At 39.5% G+C, this 22,115-nt stretch overlaps 1 protein-coding gene across 1 annotated transcript; it reads left to right on the top strand.

The window, feature by feature from the left end:
- LOC104967352 (anoctamin-1-like) lies at nt 1–21,836 on the top strand. The gene is made up of 3 exons (XM_010796762.1): nt 1–296; nt 3,263–3,649; nt 21,828–21,836. The coding sequence occupies exons 1-3, from the start codon at nt 264–266 to the stop codon at nt 21,834–21,836; spliced, it is 429 nt and encodes a 142-aa protein (XP_010795064.1). The 5' UTR covers nt 1–263.
- The last annotated feature ends 279 nt before the right edge of the window (nt 21,837–22,115 follow it).

The following is a 22,115-nucleotide window of genomic DNA, read 5'->3' as shown; positions in this document are numbered from 1 at the left end:
CTCAGCCTGCTCACATTATGCGCTGCCTCTGAAATCGGACACATCTTCTCCAACGGAACAATGCGCCGCGCTGCGCAGAGCCGCGGCTGCAGCAGACCTGTGGACTAACAGCGGGGAGCTCAGCTGGAGTTTAGGCATTATGGGGACGAAGGTGGTGATGGTGCATCTAGCTGCTTTTTACTGCGGAAACCACCAACTTGCACTCCCTCTCCACTCCTTCTTCTTCCTCTGAATCTGTGTGTGTTTGTTTAAAGCGCACCAGCATGCCGAACTCCCCAGCAGAAGACAAGATCCCAGTGAGTACACCATTATCCATCCTTTCCTGCACTGAGGATCGGTCATCCTCCCACTCTCACACTTTACATTTGGCCATGCTGTTAACAGTAAAGTATTCGGAGAGAGTTGGTTTAACTTACTACTGTTGTTTGACCCAACGACACGTGAAATTACTGTAAGGGAATCAGAAAACAGGAGAGGTTGAAAAAGATTTACAACCAAGTTGAATGAGTTGCCAAATCAAATTCCAATGCAAGTGGGACCAAACAACTTTATTTTGACTAATGGGAACTATAAAGATGCAGACAGAATTGGATACAGAGAAATGCACATCTTTTATTTTCTTTGAGTTATGTTGTGGTTGATTAAATGGGTACATGGTGCTGTCATTATCAATGATGAAGGAAGGTGTTGAGAACCTTTTACCAAAACAAGCATCTTAACATTAGGGTAATCATGCAGGTTGTCCAAGTCAGCAAACAGAAGGTAATGAGAAGCACTTCCACAACGTTTAATGGATATTAATATTGAATTGAGGACAGGTGCTAAGATGCAAAAAAATCATCTTTAGACAAGAGAAAAATCTAACAATTAATCTGGATGCACAGTCAGTTGTAGAACAGTTTTTAAGACCTCATTTTGGTTGATGTTGCTGGCATTGTGTTTGAAATCACTGCAATCCCATCATAACCAAACTTCTATAGTCAGTGGTATTTACATGTGGGATTTTTGGTGTATATTTTTGAGGGCACAATTCCAAACTGATAATTTTCAAAACAAATAAAATGGTGCTAAATTAACGTGGTTCATTATAACGTAAATATTATGGGATTTTGCACCTGGCCCATGTAAAAAATGATAAAAGGTGTAACTACTTCCATCCAACAAGTGCAAGGAAGATATCAGAATGTGGATGCCTAAGAGTTCCAATCAGTCTAATTAAATAAAACATTTTGGTTGATGTTGCTGGCATTGTGTTTGAAATCAATGCAATCCCATCATAACCAAACTTCTATAGTCAGTGGTATTTACATGTGGGATTTTTGGTGTATATTTTTGAGGGCACAATTCCAAACTGATAATTTTCAAAACAAATAAAATGGTGCTAAACTAACGTGGTTCATTATAACGTAAATATTATGGGATTTTGCACCTGGCCCATGTAAAAAATTATAAAAGGTGTAACTAATTCCATCCAACAAGTGCAAGGAAGATATCAGAATGTGGATGCCTAAGAGTTCCAATCAGTCTAATTAAATAAAACCACCTTTGTGAATGGACCATGGTGGGGCCTTTAAATATTTTAGCTAATCTGGCTATACAACTAACAGAGCATGTGGCTATATTAAATGACATCCAGATCTAAGATACATTTCACAGAGAGCCATGCCAAGTATGTGAGGGAAATCAGAGTTAGAATCCCAAGTTGACCAACTCAGGGCCAAATTCACTAAACCTGGAACACTAAGACAAAAAGTAACCATGAAATGCACCTTTAACTGCACTGGCAAGCACAAATAGTGTTTCGCTGCTCCTCTGCACTTATTTAAATTAGGTCATAAGCAGACATTTGGAGTATATTTGGCTCTTTTCCATGTAATTGAGCCTCGTTACATAAACAATCCAATTAAAAGTTACAGTGGCATTATGAGCGTCTTCAAAGGGAACTGAAGTAATTTATAGACTGGACTAATGGACTCTGAAGTGCATTCATAATGTCTGCTCAAACTCATTTGTTTTTTGGGCGTCTGGTAGGGTAAGACAGCTGTGTCATGAAAAATGAAGCCTCTTCAACAGACACTAGCTAGCATGCCATAGTGTAAACTGAAGCTTGTTTGCTACTGTTGCTAGTTTATCGAACTTCATTGACGTTTCTATAAACTGTATTTTACAGAAACATTACATCAAATTACAATATGATAACAATGTTACAACAACTTACAGTGATAATTGATTATATTTTGAATAGAATACACGTATCGGCATACAGTGCTTTATAGTGTTTTAGCTCACTGTAGCTAGCCGCCACACAACTTTAGTAGTGTAGTTATTTTTGCAGCAGGCAGCTGCTTTAACAAAAAAGCCACTGTCCACTACACATGGGCAACACAACAGAGCACTAAGCTGCTAAAGAGACAGATATTTGTACAGATTTTTCCTGGAGGTTGGTTGAGACCAAAGACTGAGCTAAAAGAGAGCACAAGACAACACTTTGCCAGGTAGCAAGAAAAACAACTATGCTAACTGTATGTAGCTTCTGGCTCTGGTTTGTTGACGAGCACAACTGTATGCTAACAAGTTCCCTGTATCAACCTAATGGTGACGGTATGTCGATGTTCACGACTTGTTTATGCGGCTTATACATCCGGGAGGGTCCCAGTTTGTGAATGGAGCAGAATTAACTTAGCACAGATGCACAACATCATATTGAAATGCTGTCCTTCTGATAAGTAAAAGCTGCTCTCTCCTCATGCCCAGAGCCTATAGAGTGTTCCCTCTTGTGTCCTCCATGTTTAGTCTCCCTCTGTCTAAATAAAGAATAAAACTGGCAAAGGTGAGCTGACTGCCCACTCTGCTGCTGGAGGTTCTCACTTCAGTGTTTTTGAGAACCTGCCAAAAGCCACTAGATGTTTAAGTTCATTCAAACAGTTATTACATAACTCCTGTGCTGCGTAAAGCTTCTGTGTATTTGGTCTTCAAACCATGTGTATGTGTGTAATTGATTGTGAGGATGTGCAGCATTATTGTATATGAGGATATTATGGAGACGATGGTTTGTTTACTCTAATAGTGAATTAGTGTGTATTTTTTTTAATACTTACAGCTGCATACTCTGTTCTTCATGACGCAATGAATAATGTGCGTCTTTACAATACAGATGGCTTCATGTGTACTTTTATTGTACGGTTGCATACTTAGGCTACTGTGTGTTTTTACAGCACCGCTGAATTCTTTGTTTTTTACTTTTACATCTCTCTCCCTGCAGGTGGTGGGCTCTGCTTCCAGTCCTCAGTGCAGCGAGGAAGGCCTTTGCTTCTCTGATGGCAGACGGAAAGTTGACTACGTTCTGGTCTTCCATCATCGACGGCACGGCTCTGTGCGATCTTTTGCCAGCAACTCAGTTTCACACGACAGGATATCCATTGTTTCCAATGGCAACTTTCCCACTGCGGCGGGCTCCGATGCAGCTGCAGGAAGAGGAGGCAGCAGCCCGGGGAGGGAGGCGGCGAGTGTCGGCGAGGTGTTCGTGGAGCTCGGGGGGGCAGGAGGAAACGATCTGACGGAGCCTGCTGACCATGAGATGGATCTGATCAGACAAGAGTTCGAGGCCAGCCTGCAGGAGGCCGGCCTGGAGATAGAGAGAGACAAAGAGGTGAGCCTGCATGTGTGTCCTCCCCTACTATCTTACAATTATGATTCAAAAAGCATTTTGTTTTCAAGGTCCCCTATCATGCAAAATGCACTTTTTTTTACGTCTTTTATACATAAATATGTGTCCCTGGTGTGTAAGGGAACTCACAAAGTGTCAGAATACAAAACCCTCTCTCTTTTCCTCCGTACCCACATCTCTAAAAACGGAGCTGATTCAGATTTGCTTCCAATATGATGTAATATCGGAAATGTGGGCTGGCTTTACACCCACGGCCCTATCAGAAACGTCGCTATCAGAAACAATGCACAATGTGTTTTGGACGTAATATGGTCTTTGTTTACATTAGCAAGCATCGCTAACACTCAGAGCTAACCTGTACTAGAGAAATCATGTGTAAAAAAGCAGGAAATAAAAAAAGGAACTTACCCTGTGGTAAACCCGCAAGAGAAAAAGCATTTGAGCTGTTACATAAATAATCCTTGATGTGGTTTTGAAAATTATATGGCGTTTCATCATGGCAGCATTTAGCTAGGTATATGCCATGTTTTTTATATATTTTTGATATATCTGAGACCCATGATATATGCCTAAAAATAGCATGATAGGAGATCTTTAATGAAGATGACAATTAGTGTCTGTTTGGTCACAAAACTTGTAATATAACTTCAGACATTAACGAGCAGCCTTTGATTTGATGCAAAGACTTGATGCTACAGTTTTTACTGACTACTGGATTTCTAAACCCTGACACAGGATCTGATGTAACTCAGTCTTGAGCTATTTGAGGTGAGCGCCTACATGGGAACTTGGCTCTGATAGTAGAGAGAAGATGTGGGTGAGACTCGATGTGTTGTGGAGGATCTAAGGTGGCTTTTAGAGTCACGATGAGGTTTCTATTAAACTTGCAATTCCCTTTTGCGCTTAATGTACCATGCTGCTCTGCCTGCCTTAATCACCTCGACAAAATAACAGTCAAAACCACATAAAAATGTGAGTGAGCTTTCGAGAGCACACAGTGCAGGCAGAATCTTGGCAAAAAGCACGATAAGATATTCCCCAGTATCTTCAGCTATTACGGGGCAGAAGTCAACAAAACAAATCCAACTCAATAGAAACTGAGTCGGCCAACTAAAGCACACAAACAAAACAATTCTCCTCATCCACAACTATGAAACAGCTTCACTTAAATATGTTTTTTTATTCATTTGGCCATCCACAATATAATCTCTTTTTTTTACCCTTATTTCTGCGTCAATTTGTATAAATAGCACTTTTTGTTATATTCCATGGAATGCTCTTAACATCCTGATAGCAATGAATATCTTAAGTGCTTTGACAAAAGATCCATAAAAATGTCATCTGTGGAAGCCGTAGTACTGTAAAAAGCACGACCAATCATTTTAGCCGGCCCGGCTAAACTAACTGGATGGCCTACCTGCCTGTCAGCCTTCCATCTGTGCACAAACTTATCTCGTGCCCTCATTGGTCATGTGCACGTTGTGTGTGTTGGAGGAGGGGCTCTGTAAGGAAGTGGCAGATTTTTTCCGGCTATGTATTTTCAAATTCTAGCGCACCTCACCTTTAAGGTATTGTGTCATTATTGAAAGTCATACTTTGTTGAGTTAAGTTTTCCCTACGCTTTTGTTTGACAAAACCCTAAGATAAGTACAGGTGATGTTAACACAAACAGATACACTCCTTTATACCATCTGACTTGGCCATGTGTGGATTGATTTTATAACATAAGCCACACAATATGCCTAAGGGATTGTCTTACAGGGCATACATATGCCATTCAAATTACACACAATTAGCCCATGCACTTACCAACCCTAATGATTCATAATTGTACATAGAGGACATATTTTGTTTAAGGGGAAACAAGTGTCAGAAATTAAACCAAATTAAACTTATTGGATCCTGGTCTCAATGATGATATACATGTTGCATGTGCATCCCCAATGTTTTTAACAGACAAAATAAAACATAATGACAGCCATGTTCACCTATTTCCATATATGATATGTTTCTTTCTGTGTAATCTCCTCATCTTATTTCATAGTATCACCAGGCTATGTGATTCCCTCCCATTGATTGTTACTACTATATTTGTGAAGCTACTCCTTTGTATTCTGTTTGTTGTCAGCCCCGACAAAGACCTTGGTCAAAACATGTTGATTTTGTCATAATTAAGCTGCTACAATAAAAGGCATTCTAACCTTTACTTCCTTGTTGTGTCATATTCTTAAATTATGAAGTGCCTTCTGGTTTATTTATTTATGTGAGTTTGCAAGTTAAAAGATCCAAGAGCATGCAGATGTATTGTTTGTTATATTTTTTAGATAACAAATTATTCGTAAAAAAGAAAGCAGAGCCATACTGTATGTGACAATTCTACACAACGTTCTGCTGTGTTTAGTTCGTTTTTTTAAGTTAAAGACCTTAGACATTTTCTAAATGGTGATAATGCTCATGCCTCATCAATACAAGGTTTAGAAGCTTTTCAAAAGATTGCATAATTCAGTTGCAGAAAAGCTGTTTCCCATTATGCGCCTCTGTTGGCTGTGAAGTGGCAAAGGAAGCCTGACTATTCAAAGGAAGGGCATCACACTTGACTAAGTGAGAGACTATGTTTCAATGTTAAATTCAATTTCATGACGGGCAGAACGTTTTTCCTCCCTCTAGCTTCCAACACTTCATGCGTCTTCACATTCTGCATGAGTCATTTAAAGCAATGACAGAGGCCTTTCTAGAAAACGGGAACTACACAGACTGTTCTCATATTCTAGTCACATAAGCAATTAAAAAAATTCAATCCACCTACTTATTTTTTTACTCGTTACTGGTTTGCTTCTTCTCTTCAACCCTTGATATATAGCCATTTTTTCCTTTTGCATTGCTCTCCACACAGTCCTCTCTTTTCTGTTGACATTTTAACATGGATCCATCCCTTCTCATACCATCTTTCTTTTTTTTCCACTCACACTGTCTGTACTGTGTGTATTAAAAGGCCAGCAATTCATCACAGAGTCAGAGCAGAGTGCAGTCCCTGCTGCACACCAGTGTTCAGGCTACTTTTCTGCCAGCCGTCCAGAACTAAAATCAATCACCCAAACCTGAGACACTACCATCAGAGAGGGCCAGACAAAGATAGAAGAGAGAGGGAGAGACAGGGATAAAGCTAGGGAGGTGGGGAAGGCTGGAGGTGGACACATGGAGGGACAGAAAAACGCTGAGAAGATTAAATACACATTTCCTGGGCTGATGACGATCAAAATGCCTTTAACCAGAGTCAATTGCGCTTTAATGTGATTTAAGGGCAAATATACTAGATGGATAGTGGCCTGGATAGACTAAACAACATTCTGGCGTCATTATAATGTTGTATCTGTGATGTTTTTGATGTAGCTGTTTATTCTTCAAACCGACCACACAAACACAACATGGGAGTGTGGGCTGATTCCTACCAGCTGAGTAGATGTGATGTCATTGCCTGTGGTTTTTGTGGTTGTAGTTACTTTTCATGGCTCGGTCATGTACTTTTTTCAGCCAGAAACCCCAAACGTGGCATTATTACGCACACAGATGCCTACTTAAAAACGTCATAATGCCTTACAAATACTTGTGTACCCCCCTCTCTAGCTCTCTTTCTTTCCTCTCCATAGTACTGAATTCTGTAATCAAGGCTAATGGGACTCAGCTGTTGGCCAGTCCAATTACCTGGAATGCAGAGGAATGATCTGGGAGACAGGCACGCACGCACACACGCACCTTCAATATTGAAGTATTTATCTCTCATGCACCTGCCACTCAGAAAAGTGTGGGTGTGTGTTTGTGGTGTGAGCCAGCATGCGCTTGCTTGCCAGAGGTGTGAGCTTGTTGACAGAAGTATGTGTACATAAATGCATGCATTTTTCAAAGGTCAATAAAAACTCAGGAAACATTTCCATTCCATCTCCATGTCAAGCGTTTCAATAGTGAATGGCATGCCAGAGGAATGTTCTTTTGCTAAATGTAAATACGATCTTTTTTTAAATTTTCCTTTAAAACTGAATAATTCCAGTTATTTTCCAAAAGGGCCATCATTTCCCATCACATTCTCTTAAGTCTGTTTACTTCTAACCAAGTTTCTCCTCTTTTGAAAAATACTAACATCCTTAAGTGGCGGCTTTAAGAGGTTAGGTTGATGGATTTTTAAGAATCACTCAGAGTAAAGTGAAATAACCTTGAGCCGGAATTCTAAATCATTTATATTTAGAGATTCTTTTAAACATATTTAATTTCAAAGCTATGAAGGATCCACATGTCAAGTCTACTAAAACTCTTACAAAGTTTAATATAAAGGGATCAAGAACTTGTACATTTAAGAGTCCAAAAGGGGTGGATTGAATTGCTGTACAGAGTATAACACACTCAACAACAACAGATAATGAAAGTAAATCCCATTCCGCAGATCCAATCTGTACATAATAAGGAACAACAGAAAAGAAAGCATTGACTAGAGTTGATTGTTAATGAAAAGAGAGATTTTGAAACAATGTCTGATAATGTGCTTGCGTGTTATGTGGGGCCTTGTCAACCTGATGTTGTCTGCTGCCTGAAAAGAGAGCAGGCTTCAGGGAAATCCTTGCTCTAAATGATTAATGGAGCCTGGAATCAAGGAGGGGAGTTGTCTCTGATTCTGCAGGTACACACCCTGTTTACGCTTTTCAGAGAGAGTTAACGATGGCAGCGTCAATACAAATAGACATTTAAAATATATAAAATCACAGGGATAAACAGAGGTGTCACACTGGGTTAAGATAATCCAGGTAGGAGCAAGGGTGGAGGAAGAGAAGCGTGGATTAATGGAAATGAGATAGATGAGAATGTGATGAAGGGAAGGGACTGAAAACAGAATAGAAAGATTGTTTCGTCAAATGTAACTGCAGCAAACATTATGCAGTGTACTGCATAATGTTGGAATATTCTTAAGTTAAAGCCAAATATTTATCTATAAAATAGTTTATTTTATAAAGAGAGTTATAGGATCGTTTGGTCTCCCAGGTGCTTTAAAATCTAAGGATGTGCTGCAGCTAACATCTTTCAGCATCTTGACAATGTAATTGATGACGTTTTCTTGGCTCTTGGAATTAGTTGATGGTTGAAATAACGTTAGTAAAAGTTGGAGATAAAAGCCTGGATTACTTCTGAATACTTAAATATTTAAAAATACTAATATTTCACACTTTATTTCCATAGTGTGTCTACCATCGAGTGATTGACAAGGTTTTAGGGCAATGTAAAGTAGAATATTATCAGCATGAAAATACACAAACAAGGGTCTTTTATGAGACCCATTTTCAGCAAATATTTAAAAAAAGTACACCCAAAACTGATCCCAGGGGAGCACCACGTGTAGGTAGTCAGAGAATGAAGATACCTCTATAATGGCAGAGTAGCAAAAATGAGTTACTAATGGCATACATTTCTTTCAAACTATTAATTAAAATAGTCAATGGAGGCTTGAACAGAAATATTGCATACTGAATGTTTCCATATTTCCGGTTCAGTGTATTATTTGTTATTTTTTGTTACCGGAGTTGATTATGTCAACTGCGGTTGTAATAACTAATTTAAGTCAGTGTTGGATAGCCGTTTGATCAGTTTTATCTCTGTAGCTTCTTGCTCAAGTCACAATTTTGCACACCAGTGATATTTCTGCGTTACTGGACAGTGTCTTGTAAAGAGTGACTGGTTGAGAGAGGATGAGAACGTGGTCAAGAGCGAAACTCAAACCCTGCAATCCTAGTTGCTCGGTCTTCAGCCTTTACTGTCACCCTGCACTACCTACTCTAACAGATTAAAGCTAGCTGTGCTCCCAAAATGACTTACATACTACCTCCTCCATTTTCCCTCTCTCTATTCTCCTTTCACCGAATTGCTCCTTGATTGCCTGTCTGTATCAGAGCATTTCATTAGAAAAATGCAATAAACCAGAAGGCCTGCTGGATTGCTGGATTATCATTGAGGAAGCACTTTCTTGGATAAGGAAAGAGAAAATTAATAAAGAACGTTTTTTAGAAAGACTTATTGAATGCAGGGTTTTGTTCCTCTCTGTTTCTGGCTTTTTTTTTCTCCTGCTAATGCCATTTGGCTTGTCCTCAGACAAATGATTGGGAAACTAGGTTAAGAGCCACAGCCAGAGAGAAAACACATTAAAGGGAAACTACAAAATTAAAAAAAGTTCTCGCAAAGTGCAGGGGAGGAGTGAGTTTGTGCTCTCAGCACTGCAGTGATTAAAACATAAAGCGCTGGCTCAGACAGAAGATTCACATTGGCTCAGCGGGAAGAAAGGTGATTCTGAGAAAAGTTGGTGTTCCTATTGCTTCATGTTACCAGCCCTCATTAAAACATGAGACGGAAAAACGCTATTCTACAATTTGTAAGGAAAAGTTCATTAAAAGATGAGGAGAAATGTTATCCCAGTCTTGGTGGTAACTGCAGAAATATTCATTCCAAATGTGAACTTCTGTTGAAAACAATTCATCTCAAAAGAAAGCAAACACTCAGTCATTGCTATAGTGTAAATGAGGTGCTTTAGATTGCTTTAACCTTATTTTCACCTTAATTGCATGGCACTAAAAGTCAAAAAAATGGGACCGTCATATCATCCAAGGGCAAATAACACTTGCAGCACTCATAAAAGTTACACAAGCTGGTTGACTTGCTGTATTATGGGGAGTTAAGCTGTCCATGTCCACCCACACCTTCTGCTGGCCTCGGCTATAAAGTCCTGGAGGAGAGGAACACTAGCTTACACTTCCATAAAAGACCCTTTTCATCAACTCTGCTGTTCTCACTACATCTGTCACGTTGCAATCCAGCCATCAAGGTCAAGAATGTGTATGTGGGCGAGTATGTGTGAATGAATTTGTGTGTTGTAAAATATCAAGTGTGGCCTGAGGGCAAGCAAAAATAAAAGTAGTATGTTATTCCCCTGTGCACATTTTCATAAACTAGGAGAAACAAGGCTCTAAATGCATCTACATTTTTTCATTCTTAATTGCTACGAAAGTGTTATTTACCTTTATCACCATTGTTCAGGTGCTTCCTGTGTCTTTTTTCATCATTCTATACACACCCTGTTCCAGGGATTTGTAGGATTTAACAATGTATCGATTTACCAACAAGCAGCTACATGTACAGTATCCTTGGCTGATTTTCACACAGTGTAATATGGGTGATTGAGCAGCGAAGGTAGGGTCTGTGAATTATCTGGCTCCACGCTAGTGTGCACACGTGTGCATGTTGTGTGTTATGTGGCTTAAACCTGACAATATTTCATCCCGATCAATGCCTTTGTCCCGCAGACCCGAGGCTCCAAAGCCGTGGCTTGTTGCCATGGTTATCTCTATTTGAAACCGGAGGGATTAACCTCCAGGGAAATGGCTTGGGAGACGGAGAGAGAAGGATGTGTGTGAGAGAAGAGCAAAACAAGCGGGGAGAAAGTGATAGATAGACTTGAATTGGATCAACTTACTTTGCTTTTAAAACCATTGGCACTGGATTCAAACTTAATATTTGGGCTCTCTCATTGAGATGTTGTTTTTCTATTGGGTGTTTGTCACAAAAAACCGCGGAATGCGGCCACTGCTTCACGATTTCAATTCAGCAAAGGCTTATCTTTCTCAAGTGTGTGAGTTTGAACCTTAGCCCTCTGGTTGAAGAATAGCATCTGTGCTTCAGTCGATGCATTCAAAGCATCATGTAGCTACATGTAAGGGAGTTAAATTAATATGCTGGCGGAAAATAAAAGCATGTAAACTGTACCAGGTTTTCATCAGAAGGTGGCTTTTTGAAGATACATGTTCTTAGCTGCTGCTCAGATGTGAGAGCAGAGATTTTCTCTGCGTCTTTAGATGGTGGGACGAGGGCACAGTGGGGCCAGCTGACAGCTTGGCAGACCAAGGTTATTTACTTTTAGAAAGGGAAAACCAGCCTGAGTCAGCACATACTAAAGGGCAGCCACACACACACATGCATACACACACAAACACACACACACACACACACACACACACACACACACACACACACACACACACACACACACACACACACACACACACACACACACACACACACACACACACACACACACACACACACACACACACACACACAGCTGAGAGGTTAAGTAGGCTCATTGCTGGAACACCATTGAGAAAACAGCAGCCTAATTACCATCATATCCTCCACCAAGGACACCTCATGACAGCACACTCACATTCATCTCTTCATTTTACCTGTAAAATCCCCATCCTCCCCTCTTACAAAGCCATTAGGCTCCAACAAGGGTTCTTAAACCTTTCCAGGCCAAATTGAGCAGCTTTACCGCTTCCCGAGAAAGAGGCTTGTTAAAGCTCCGTCATGTGAGCACCCACCACAAACCGGCCTATGCTGTGTTTGGGTGCCCAGCAGGGCCATAACCCCACATTTTATTCAGATAACCGAGCACCCATCACTAACTAGTCAACCAATTAATAATGACCTTATCACTAACTAACACACTTGCACCTTCTCTCACACACAAAGAGAATATGAGCAGCATATGATTGACTATAATAGCATGCATCACAGATCCAAGCACCTCTAAATTTACCATTCGAGCAGCAAGGAATTGTTATCCACTTGCTGGACCGTGGCTGCTAATGTCCGATTTGTCCTCTCTAGCCAGGGTGTGGATGTTCCTGAAAAAGGACTGCCAGTGGCTTTCAATTGGATCATTCAAGCCTTTACCATAGTCAGTTATTTTCAGTGTAAGATGCAGCAAGAAGTTAAAAGCAACAGAATTTGTAATAATGTACAGAATTTGCATCATTATCAAGACAACAAATATTCATGTCCCTGACTTTTCAACCAGTGTCTGATGCTTAATTGACTCAACCTGCTGATTTACAGAACTGGTTATACAGTAATCTATCTTGGATATCCACAGTCAAATAAATTATTACTGTAGATATCTCCGCTTGTGTATGATCATGGTTGTTGTTGTTGTTTGTTTTTTTCAATTGCATTAGTGAAACAATTGATTACAGGTCAGTCTTCTACTGTCACAGAGATTTCTTTTTGTGAAACATCTGTAAGATATTGACTATGGGCAATATTTTAATTAATCATTTCGTTGAAATGCTCACGTTGTACATTTACTGTAAGGGCTCAGTGCAATCACTCAGTGATCAAGTACATTATTCTGCAATGCAATAATTGAATTCATTTGATTTATTAGTATGGACGCTTGCTATTTCTCCAATTCTTTGTGGACTAAGGGACGTGTAACGAATCCAAAAAGTATCAATCACAATTTAGACATTTTAATGCTGATTTATAAATTATTTATACAAATTTTAAAATGTATGGTTTAACACAGCTATCACTTTCTACAGGAGCAAGATGTTACAATAGAAACTCCAATCTATCCGGATAAAGGATAAGATCATCTTAATCACAACAAATCATTTTCCCACTTCGCGCCTTAGGAATATAAATATCAAATAGTTTCAGTTTTTCGGTATAATCAGTGACAGTCACAGGATACTCTTTACTTAATATAGCGCTGAAAACAAATGTTCGCTTGATAGTTGTTGCTTTTAGAAAATGGTGCATGTGCTTTTAATATTGGTGGAATAACAGTAACTTATTTTGACCTATCTCACCCTGGAACCACAGATCCTTACCGCTGAAATAGAAAGCCTCGCATTGATCTTGAATTCAAGCTACAAAACAGCTCCCTTGTGCTGCAGAGACATACACATGCATGCAAATATTTAATCAGAGTACATTTTAAAAGGACCAGCTGGTGTCTCACTTAACAACCATCATCATGATTCTGAGCGCATCACTGTTTAGATCAACAAAAGAAAACTGACCCTGAGGAACTCAGCGAAGAAACTTTTGAATGCAATGTGGATTTGTGATTGAAAGAAAATGAAAGACAGAAGAGAATAAAGAAAAAAGAAAGACAAGTGAAGAGGTGGAGTAGACAGGCTGATCAGCATAGCAAGAGAAAAAGCCTCATTGGGTTGCAGTGGGCATGTGCAGACTCAGACGTACTAAAAGGTTACAGCATTTGATTTGTGATATTCTACTCTGAAAGCTCTCTCTCTCCCTCGCTGTCTTGTGGAGCAGTTTGGCTACTGCTGTCCACAAAGTTTGATCGATGGCTGAATTATGCCATCGGATTGTGAATCTAGCCGACTCCGCTGTCTGCCCAATGATAAACAACAAACATGCCTGGCCACCAATAACAATGAGAGATGTGAGGAGCGAGCAGCCAATCAGAAAATAGACTTAATAGTGTCCCCATAAAATAGGGGTATTTGAGTCAGCCTTTCCATGAATATACTTCATTCATATGTTGCCCACACCATTTTCTTTCTCAAACCCTCCTCCTTTTCTTCTGGTCCTTCATGTCCTTCCTCTTTCCCCTTGATCACTCTGCAGTAGTTCCTCTTAGAGTTCAAGCTGCCCACTCCATATTCACTCCATCTCCCTCCACCCCTCCCTCACTACAGTTCGGGCTTCCCACACCAGCCCTGCATCAATCTCTGTATGCACCCCCCCTCGCTCCAGCAGCCCACTCAAAGGCTTATTCCACAGAGGGAAAGAATGTGAGGGGAGGCGTTTTATAGTGTTTTCCAGTTATCTCCGTCCTTATAGAGCTGTTCTCAGCCCAGCTCCATCAAACCAAGCACCACCCCCACTCTCCAGCTGCCTACTCTGTTCATTGCAATATTTTCCTCATTCCTCTTTGTTTTCCATCTTCTCCAGGGTAATGCCTGGGAGATACTGAATCTGAACGTTTCAAACCTGAATGAGGCAATCGCAGGCTAAAAAAACATGAATACAATGCGGCCCTCTATAAGCTCAAAGTAAACAAATTAATAATAGCTTTATTAATTCCCAGATTAGGATTATAGTTGTATGTGTATTGTTCTGAATTCAAACATAACAACTTGATTCTGTTTAGCAAAAGATGGTTTAGTTAAAATAAGAACATTTGTTACGCAAAGTAAGTTATTTACATAGGTAAGGTATATATGTAAATTACGTTTACTTTTTGCCTCCCCTGGGGTCTCCTGGGTGAAACTCCTGTGATTACCGAACCCACCCTTCCACCCCGTTCTCATCCCTATGCAAACTTACACACAGACTTTAATAAGAAACATATCTGTTATAAGTTTAAGGATATGTTTTCCATTAAATATTGTACTGTCTACATTTTGAGAGACCAGGCTGACTTTCTGATGTTATTGTTAAGACTATTGTTTTCATATTCTTGATTTTATGACACAATGCAACTTGTATTCACTTCCCAAGATAAACCTTTTGTTTTGGAAACCGTCATATCAGCTTCCATTTCTGCAGGTGTTAAGACAAGTTTAAATACATACATACGACAATCTCAGTTGTTTCTGAAAGCAGATCCATTCAACCGACGGGAGAGATTCATTACATGGCCACCTCTTAGAGATGTATTTGATTTGATTTAATTAAAGCTGAAAAAACAACTCTGAGTTGCTGTACAAACACATCATATTTTGGCTTTTAATTAACTGTGTTGACTCTGAAGTATCTGCATGTTTAATTTTGTCCATGACCTCATGTCATGACATCCAAGCCCAGAAGCTATTGTACTGCTGTAATATGTATTCTGTGGGTTGGGACCTTTATATACACAGTCTATGGTTGGGACCCATTAATAAGAAAAATCCATTAAAGTCTAAAACATTAAGTTTGCATAGCTTTTGTCTCCTTCAGAAAATCTAGTTCTGGGACACAAATGCAGCCATAACCACTTAACCACCACAATGTTTCCATGATGCTCTGTTGTACTGTATGATGCAGGGTACTGCCAAACAGGCATATTCATTATGTACATTAGTACCTTAAAAACTGAAACTAATTGGTCGAAGGAGTCACAATATATTACCTATGATAGAAGTTGCTGGTTTCCCCTACTAGCATATTGTAGATGGTGACTTTTTCAGAAACATGCTTTGGTACACAGGATATGATTCATTTAAACATTTAAAGCTTAAATCATAACATCTTGAGTGATTTAAACAGAAGAGGAATAAGAAAAAAAGATTCAAACTTAATCCAAATAAAGAAGATTTAGTTTCAGTTAAGTTATCCATAGGAAAATTCAACACAGTCAGAAAAAAAGATGCTGTTAAGCTACAGAAAGCATAAAAAAAGGATTACATGGATCACAATTCAACCGTATGATGATCTCCTGAACAGTACCTGACAGTGTGACTGCCTTTAGTTTGCATAGGCAAATACACCTCAGAAGCACCTGCTTAAAATAATAACATTTTCATATTTAATGAACACACTGCATAAAGTATTTATGAGACAGCTTTTGGCTGAATATCACGTTAGCTATGCCACTCCAGGCAGGATAACACAACATATTCATTCAGACAACAATGATAGCAAAGAGGAAAACAGATGGTATAGGGAGGGAGAAACTTTAGTATAATATCAAATGATTTCAATTTTAAATGGCTTAACAGAGTTAAACTTTACAAATAATACTTGCCTCATGCTGCAATTGTTGAAGAGTCCAAGCAGGCTGTTTTTGATGTAGAGAAAGTTACAAATATTAGCTGATAACCTTTAGCTATAACACAGGCCCCTAATGAGAACAGTCTAAAAAACGCTCACCCTATCAAATGACTTATAATACTGAAACTATGTTGTGTCTCTTCATGAAATGCACAGTGATCATTTTACTTAGCAGAAATGGAATCAGACACATTGTTTTAGAATAATAAAATGTGTTTTTAAAAGCCAACTGGTCGCCAGAAACTCAAGACTAAATGCTCTTGAGTCTGTACTCTTTGTTTACACTGTTTTGTCCGCCCCTGTTAAGTATATTAGCTAATTACTACCATTTAAAATGGTTGCTGCAGCCTGATTTGAGTCCACATGCAATCCCTTTTGATTGTATAATATGGCAGTTAATTCAGCAAAATACAGAAGTGTCACCAGAAATTATCGTGATTAGTGTTATTATGAGAAATATTTGTTTTCATTAGCAATGCCAGGGAGGCACATGAATCACCTAAAAACCCATATTCATCTTCATTTTCTTCTCCATCTCCCTATCTCTCACTCTCTCTTCCTCCCATCTATTCCTTTTATTTTCTCGCTCCTCCATCTTTCTCCCTCCTCCAGACACACTAACATAAAAAGACACATGCACTCGCAGACACGCACACACAATCCAGGGCTGGTAATGCAGGGTTAATAAGATTTGAGAGCAGCTGATGGTTGCGCACATTCAGGCCAGATTACATTTAATTCGATTGGCTTTCACTCACTAGGCTCCCTCCCTCTGCTCTCTTCTCCCTGCCTTTTCTTTCCTCCTTCCGCTCATTGGCCTCCTTCTGCTTTTGTTGGACCAGAGGTGGTCTGGCCCTCACAAAAACACACAGGGGTACAGCAAGTGCGTGCGCACACACACACACACACACACACACACACACACACACACACACACACACACACACACACACACACTCAGAGCCTTTACTTTGGAGGTGCTGTGAACTCACATGCACACACACGTCCTTGGCAACACTGTCCTCTACTCCAAAACCCGACATGATTCATTATCTATATTTTACAATGTCAACCATGCCTTGAACAAGACACAAGGATGGAGCACATAAGGGAGGACAAGTTTTAAATATATTTAAAAGAACGTGCATCCTTGACTAATTTAAATACTGTTGTAAGGGAACATTTCCTATGGGCTTTAACTATGGCCGGATCGTTGCATAACACACATTTCTGTATGTTGTATGATATTGGCTATAATTTAGAATAATTATTTTGTGATAGTTTCCTTTGATATTGTAAGTAGAAGTCCAGCATAAAAAAGATGACAAATTCCCAGATTCTTGCCCAATACATTTTTTGTCTAGTTATGCAATATCATACTTTTGTAATAATGTTCAGCTGCGTTTAAAGTACAGAAAAACACATTTCTTGGGGAATAGTGCTTATGTAAGCAAGCTAGGCTAACTAGCATTTCCTTTGTTTCTTGTTAGCTCTCTCTGAGTGGAATACATAAGTCATTTGGGTTCTTCTAAATGTTGAATGATTTGAAGGGACTGCTAGAGCTAGTGATGATGTGTGGTCCAATTTGAAAAAGTGAAAAATACTTCTTGCATCAACACTTGTTCACTATGACTATACCTTTTGTCATTCTCCAGAGAGAAGCACACCACAGAAGTTGAAACCACATGTCCAAGTTGGCTGTTTCAACAAACATTTACGATAATTGATTCCAACTCTTTCTGAAAATCTAAACAAATAATGACCACAACTGCAGTGTCATAACACTTTATTACTTCTTACTCAAAAACTGTTTTAGTATTTAATATTCTGACAAGCTTGCAGGGTTAAATGCATGCAACACTTATTTTCTATCGCTGCATAACAACAAGCTTTTGTATCCTTGTAATGCATAATGTTTCAGTAGGTAAAACTAAAGGTTTTAAATTCACATCACACCGTAAAGCAGAAGAAACATCACAGCAGCACAATAACTCTAGGTCTTACTGTTTCAAATAATACTCTGTAACAGACATGCTTTAGAAAGCAGAGCGCGACCACATTCCACATTATATTTACTGGCCTCTAAAAGCATACTGTATTATATCTGGCTTAGAAAGGCAGGACAAAGAAATGTAGAAACAGAAAAAACATAAGAAAAAAGCACACACATTTGAACAAGCAGGGGTGAAAGATGGATGTGAGGAAAAGAAGAGGTGAAAAAAAGAAGGCGCACAATTTGAAGACAGAAAGAGAGGAGAGAGTGATAGACAAGCAGAAAGCAGGGTGAGAAAGAGAGATGCAAACGTCTTCCTGTCTGTGTTTTTGTCTCCTCTCATCTTTTTATGTGTCAGTCGGCTCTGTTGTCATCCTCTTCCCATCACTAACCCGCTGCTGTCACACACACACACACACACACACACACACACACACACACACACACACACACACACACACACACACACACACACACACACACACACACACACACACACTCACGCTTACAGAATATAGGCAGATGCAGGCGGAACATCAGGCATCTGGCTCCCATCACACACACACGCAAGGAAGAAGGAAAGCACACAACTGGACTGACCGAAGGGTTTAATCAGCGTTGATGAATGACATGCAACAAAGTTTACTTTATGTTTGCGTGCGTCCTGTCTTTCATCAAACCTTCCTCTATCAACCCACACACACTCCCCCCCCTCTTTCTCTCTCTATCCTTCACTATCTGTCCTCACTCAACCCTGTAACTAATGACTCTGGAGGAGGCATTGCAGCACCTGCTGCAGACAAACAAGGGAGGAGGGAGTGGGACAACAAAAAAAGAGGAGAAAGGGTGAGGAGGTTGGTGAAAGGGGAGGAGAGTAGATGAAGAGAACAAACTAGGCCAAAGAAAGAGGGAATAAGAGGAGGTATACAAAAAGAAAGACAGAGAAGGGGAAAGACTGTCGGGAGGGTCCAAGGACAACGTGGAGGGGAGAGAGGATGGGAGGGAGGTGTGAAGTGTCACTGCCAGTGGTACCATCTCTCTAATTAGCATAGTGACCTTGGTCCTCTGGAACTGTTATTGTACACGCACGCACGCACGCACACACACACACACACACACACACACACACACACACACACACACACACACACACACACACACACACACACACACACACACACACACACACACATACACAATTGCTCATATGCATAGCAGAGTGTGAATTTCTCTGGTATTTGCATAGTATAAGTAGCACCTGATATGAATTTTAATGCACAGTAATTTGGACCCGTCTTGTGTGATATCAAGATTTTACATAATACATTTAACTGGATAAATTGTTGTTGTTTTTTCTGAAAGTTCAGTACGTAATTGGTTTATCAAGGCAGGATTCATTTTCAAAAAGAATATATAATTAGATAAAGAGAAACAGACATATACTCATCACATTTCTCTGTCAAGTAAATTCAATGGTGCAATGGGTAATGAGAAATTAGGTGTGAGGATGAATTTTAGCACTAAGTTAAAGTGTGCGATTCAGTGTGCAGATACAGAGACAGAAAGTGAGAATGAGGCAGGAAGACAGAACTAACTGTGAGTGAGCAGGCGAGAGAGAGGGGGAGTACAGCTGTAGCAGCAATCATCTTTCAGGTCAACAGTAATTACCAAGAAAACTGAGGAAGTGAGTGTGGGACACACACACACACACACACAGTTTCTTCCCTCTTCACAGCTCGGCTTGCTGTATTTTTCCTCTTGTCTCGTTTATTTCACAACCAAAACATGCGCCTATCACAAAGAAGATGTCAGAGCAAGCTGCAGGGTTTATTGGATAAAGGTTTCTCACAGTGGATACAAATACACCGACAGTCTAATCCCCTTGCTATCATTAATTCACGGGTAGTGTCAGGAAATTGCCTATATCATGGTTAACTTGAGATTGGCAGTTGAATTTGCAGACCTCGGACACTCTCCTATTGCTATTTTAGAATCTTTTAAAAAGGTAAACCCAGCAGGACAGTGATTGTTTGGCTGTTACGCTGCCCGTCATTACTTTGTGTACGGTGTATGAACATTGATGTGGCTGCTGAATCTGCTTATGCACAATGTACTGCAGGAGGGACTTTTCATCATCAAATCCTTATGCATAATCACTCCTCTCAGGGCACGAACAACCCTATGTGGCTAATGGTATGTAAAACAATACTTTCCCTCATGTGCCATTAAAGCCCAAGCTCTATTTTAGGAAATGAGGAAGCAAGTTCAACTAAAGCCTAAAGGTAGCTCTGGAGACTTGCCGGTTGCCTTTAACTGCATTGCATCATACAAACATTTACGCTACTTCTGCACTATTTCGTAGTTCCTAAGGGAAGTTTCAAACATGTCTGGTGTCGGCTCTCCATCCGATGCAGCAGAGTATCAAACTTCCTGGTTTAATCCAAATTACCTCGATTTTAAGCTGAAGTGGTGACCCAGCAACTACCTTTTGCTCCCAGTGTAACTATTGCTCAATGATTATTGGAATATTCACTTCCTTTGAAGCCTAAATGATTACCCCAAATGTACTTATCATGCTTGTAGTTCTGTAAACACACTTGACTTATGTTTTGGTTAAATATTAATATCTGTACAGCAGATCAGTTTTATTTATGTAACCTCAGTATCTAGAACATTTAATGACTGTTAACACGCTTTCCACTCAAACACTGATTCCAACTCTTATTACACCTATTTTTCACTCTAATTGAACCCATCTCTTAAACCCCCATACTCTTAATACAATGTGTTTCTCAGTTTCATATAATACAGCCACCTTTGTGAGGCAGTGAGGAAATCCACAAAGGTATTAAAAGGTATTAACTCTGCAGCGTGGATAAGTGATGATATTGACTTCTTTAAGTGTTATGGTAGAAAAGTGAAGATATTGTGGAAATCTAATAAGCTCCATGTCTAACATTTCTACCTCCTTTGGTTCTGTTATAAAGTTCAGATTAAGGGTGTGAGAACTGATTATTATTTACAAAAGACAATACAGAGGTTTATTATAAACTATTTGTAAATGTGTTTCTGCTGATCCTATTGCTAGTCGTGACTGCACAATGCATAAGATTAAGGATTCAGTCACTCTTGTAAAGAACTCTACCATAGTTATCTGATAATATTTAATTAATTCAATTAAATCCAAAACTACAATTTGTATGCATTCACACTAAATAGCCTTTAGTTTTCCATAAAACAACAGTTCACAAGGCTATGAAGCTGTAGCACATACATGTGTTAACCTTTCTTTTTGTATATGCTGCAAATACACCACATCTATAATCTGTAATTGGGCAAAACAAATGTTGTAATTTTTGGGTCTTTTTTTTGTGCCTTTTGAGCTAGTCAAAAATAACGGTGGGTATCATGAAGCAATGAAAACCCACACATTTACGTCGAAAAAACTTAAAAATATTCTCTAAGATTATAAGGTCATACATTTGCGAGATAAAACTTGGCAAAGAGCAGTTTTTATTCAAGTCTTGTTTTTCTGTTGATTTGAACCTCATGATTTCTGTGTTTTTCCAGGGAATATAACCCCCCCACCGGGCTGCAAAATGTACTCCATTGTACATCTTTCTTTCACAAAAGCTTTTTTTGTTTCGTCCTACTGCCACCTCGATGCTGTCTTTAGTGGAAACACTTATACCGGTAATTATCTAGCCGATTAGAACGAACAAAAGTTTCACTCCCAGCTAACCTAGCAAACCTCAGCGTACTCTGAGAAGGATTTGGGAAATAGCATGGCAGTCTAATTGGTACTGAATGTGTTAATACCAAGACAAACCCCAATTAAACTGCTCATCTTACACAATG

The sequence above is a fragment of the Notothenia coriiceps genome, unplaced genomic scaffold (assembly GCF_000735185.1).
Source record: "Notothenia coriiceps isolate Sejong01 unplaced genomic scaffold, NC01 NC01_scaffold00037250, whole genome shotgun sequence".
In the NCBI taxonomy this organism is placed as follows: Eukaryota; Metazoa; Chordata; class Actinopteri; order Perciformes; family Nototheniidae; genus Notothenia; species Notothenia coriiceps.
The sequence above is the reverse complement of the archived record's forward strand: the minus strand, read 5'-3'. Positions and strand labels throughout refer to the sequence as shown.

Excerpts from the sequence above, each read along its gene's own strand:
- LOC104967352 (XM_010796762.1), top strand. The coding sequence starts at position 264 with ATGCCGAACTCCCCAGCAGAAGACAAGATCCCA. Across the intron at positions 297-3,262 it reads CAGCAGAAGACAAGATCCCA|GTGGTGGGCTCTGCTTCCAG; the intron begins GTGAGTACACCA and ends CTCTCCCTGCAG.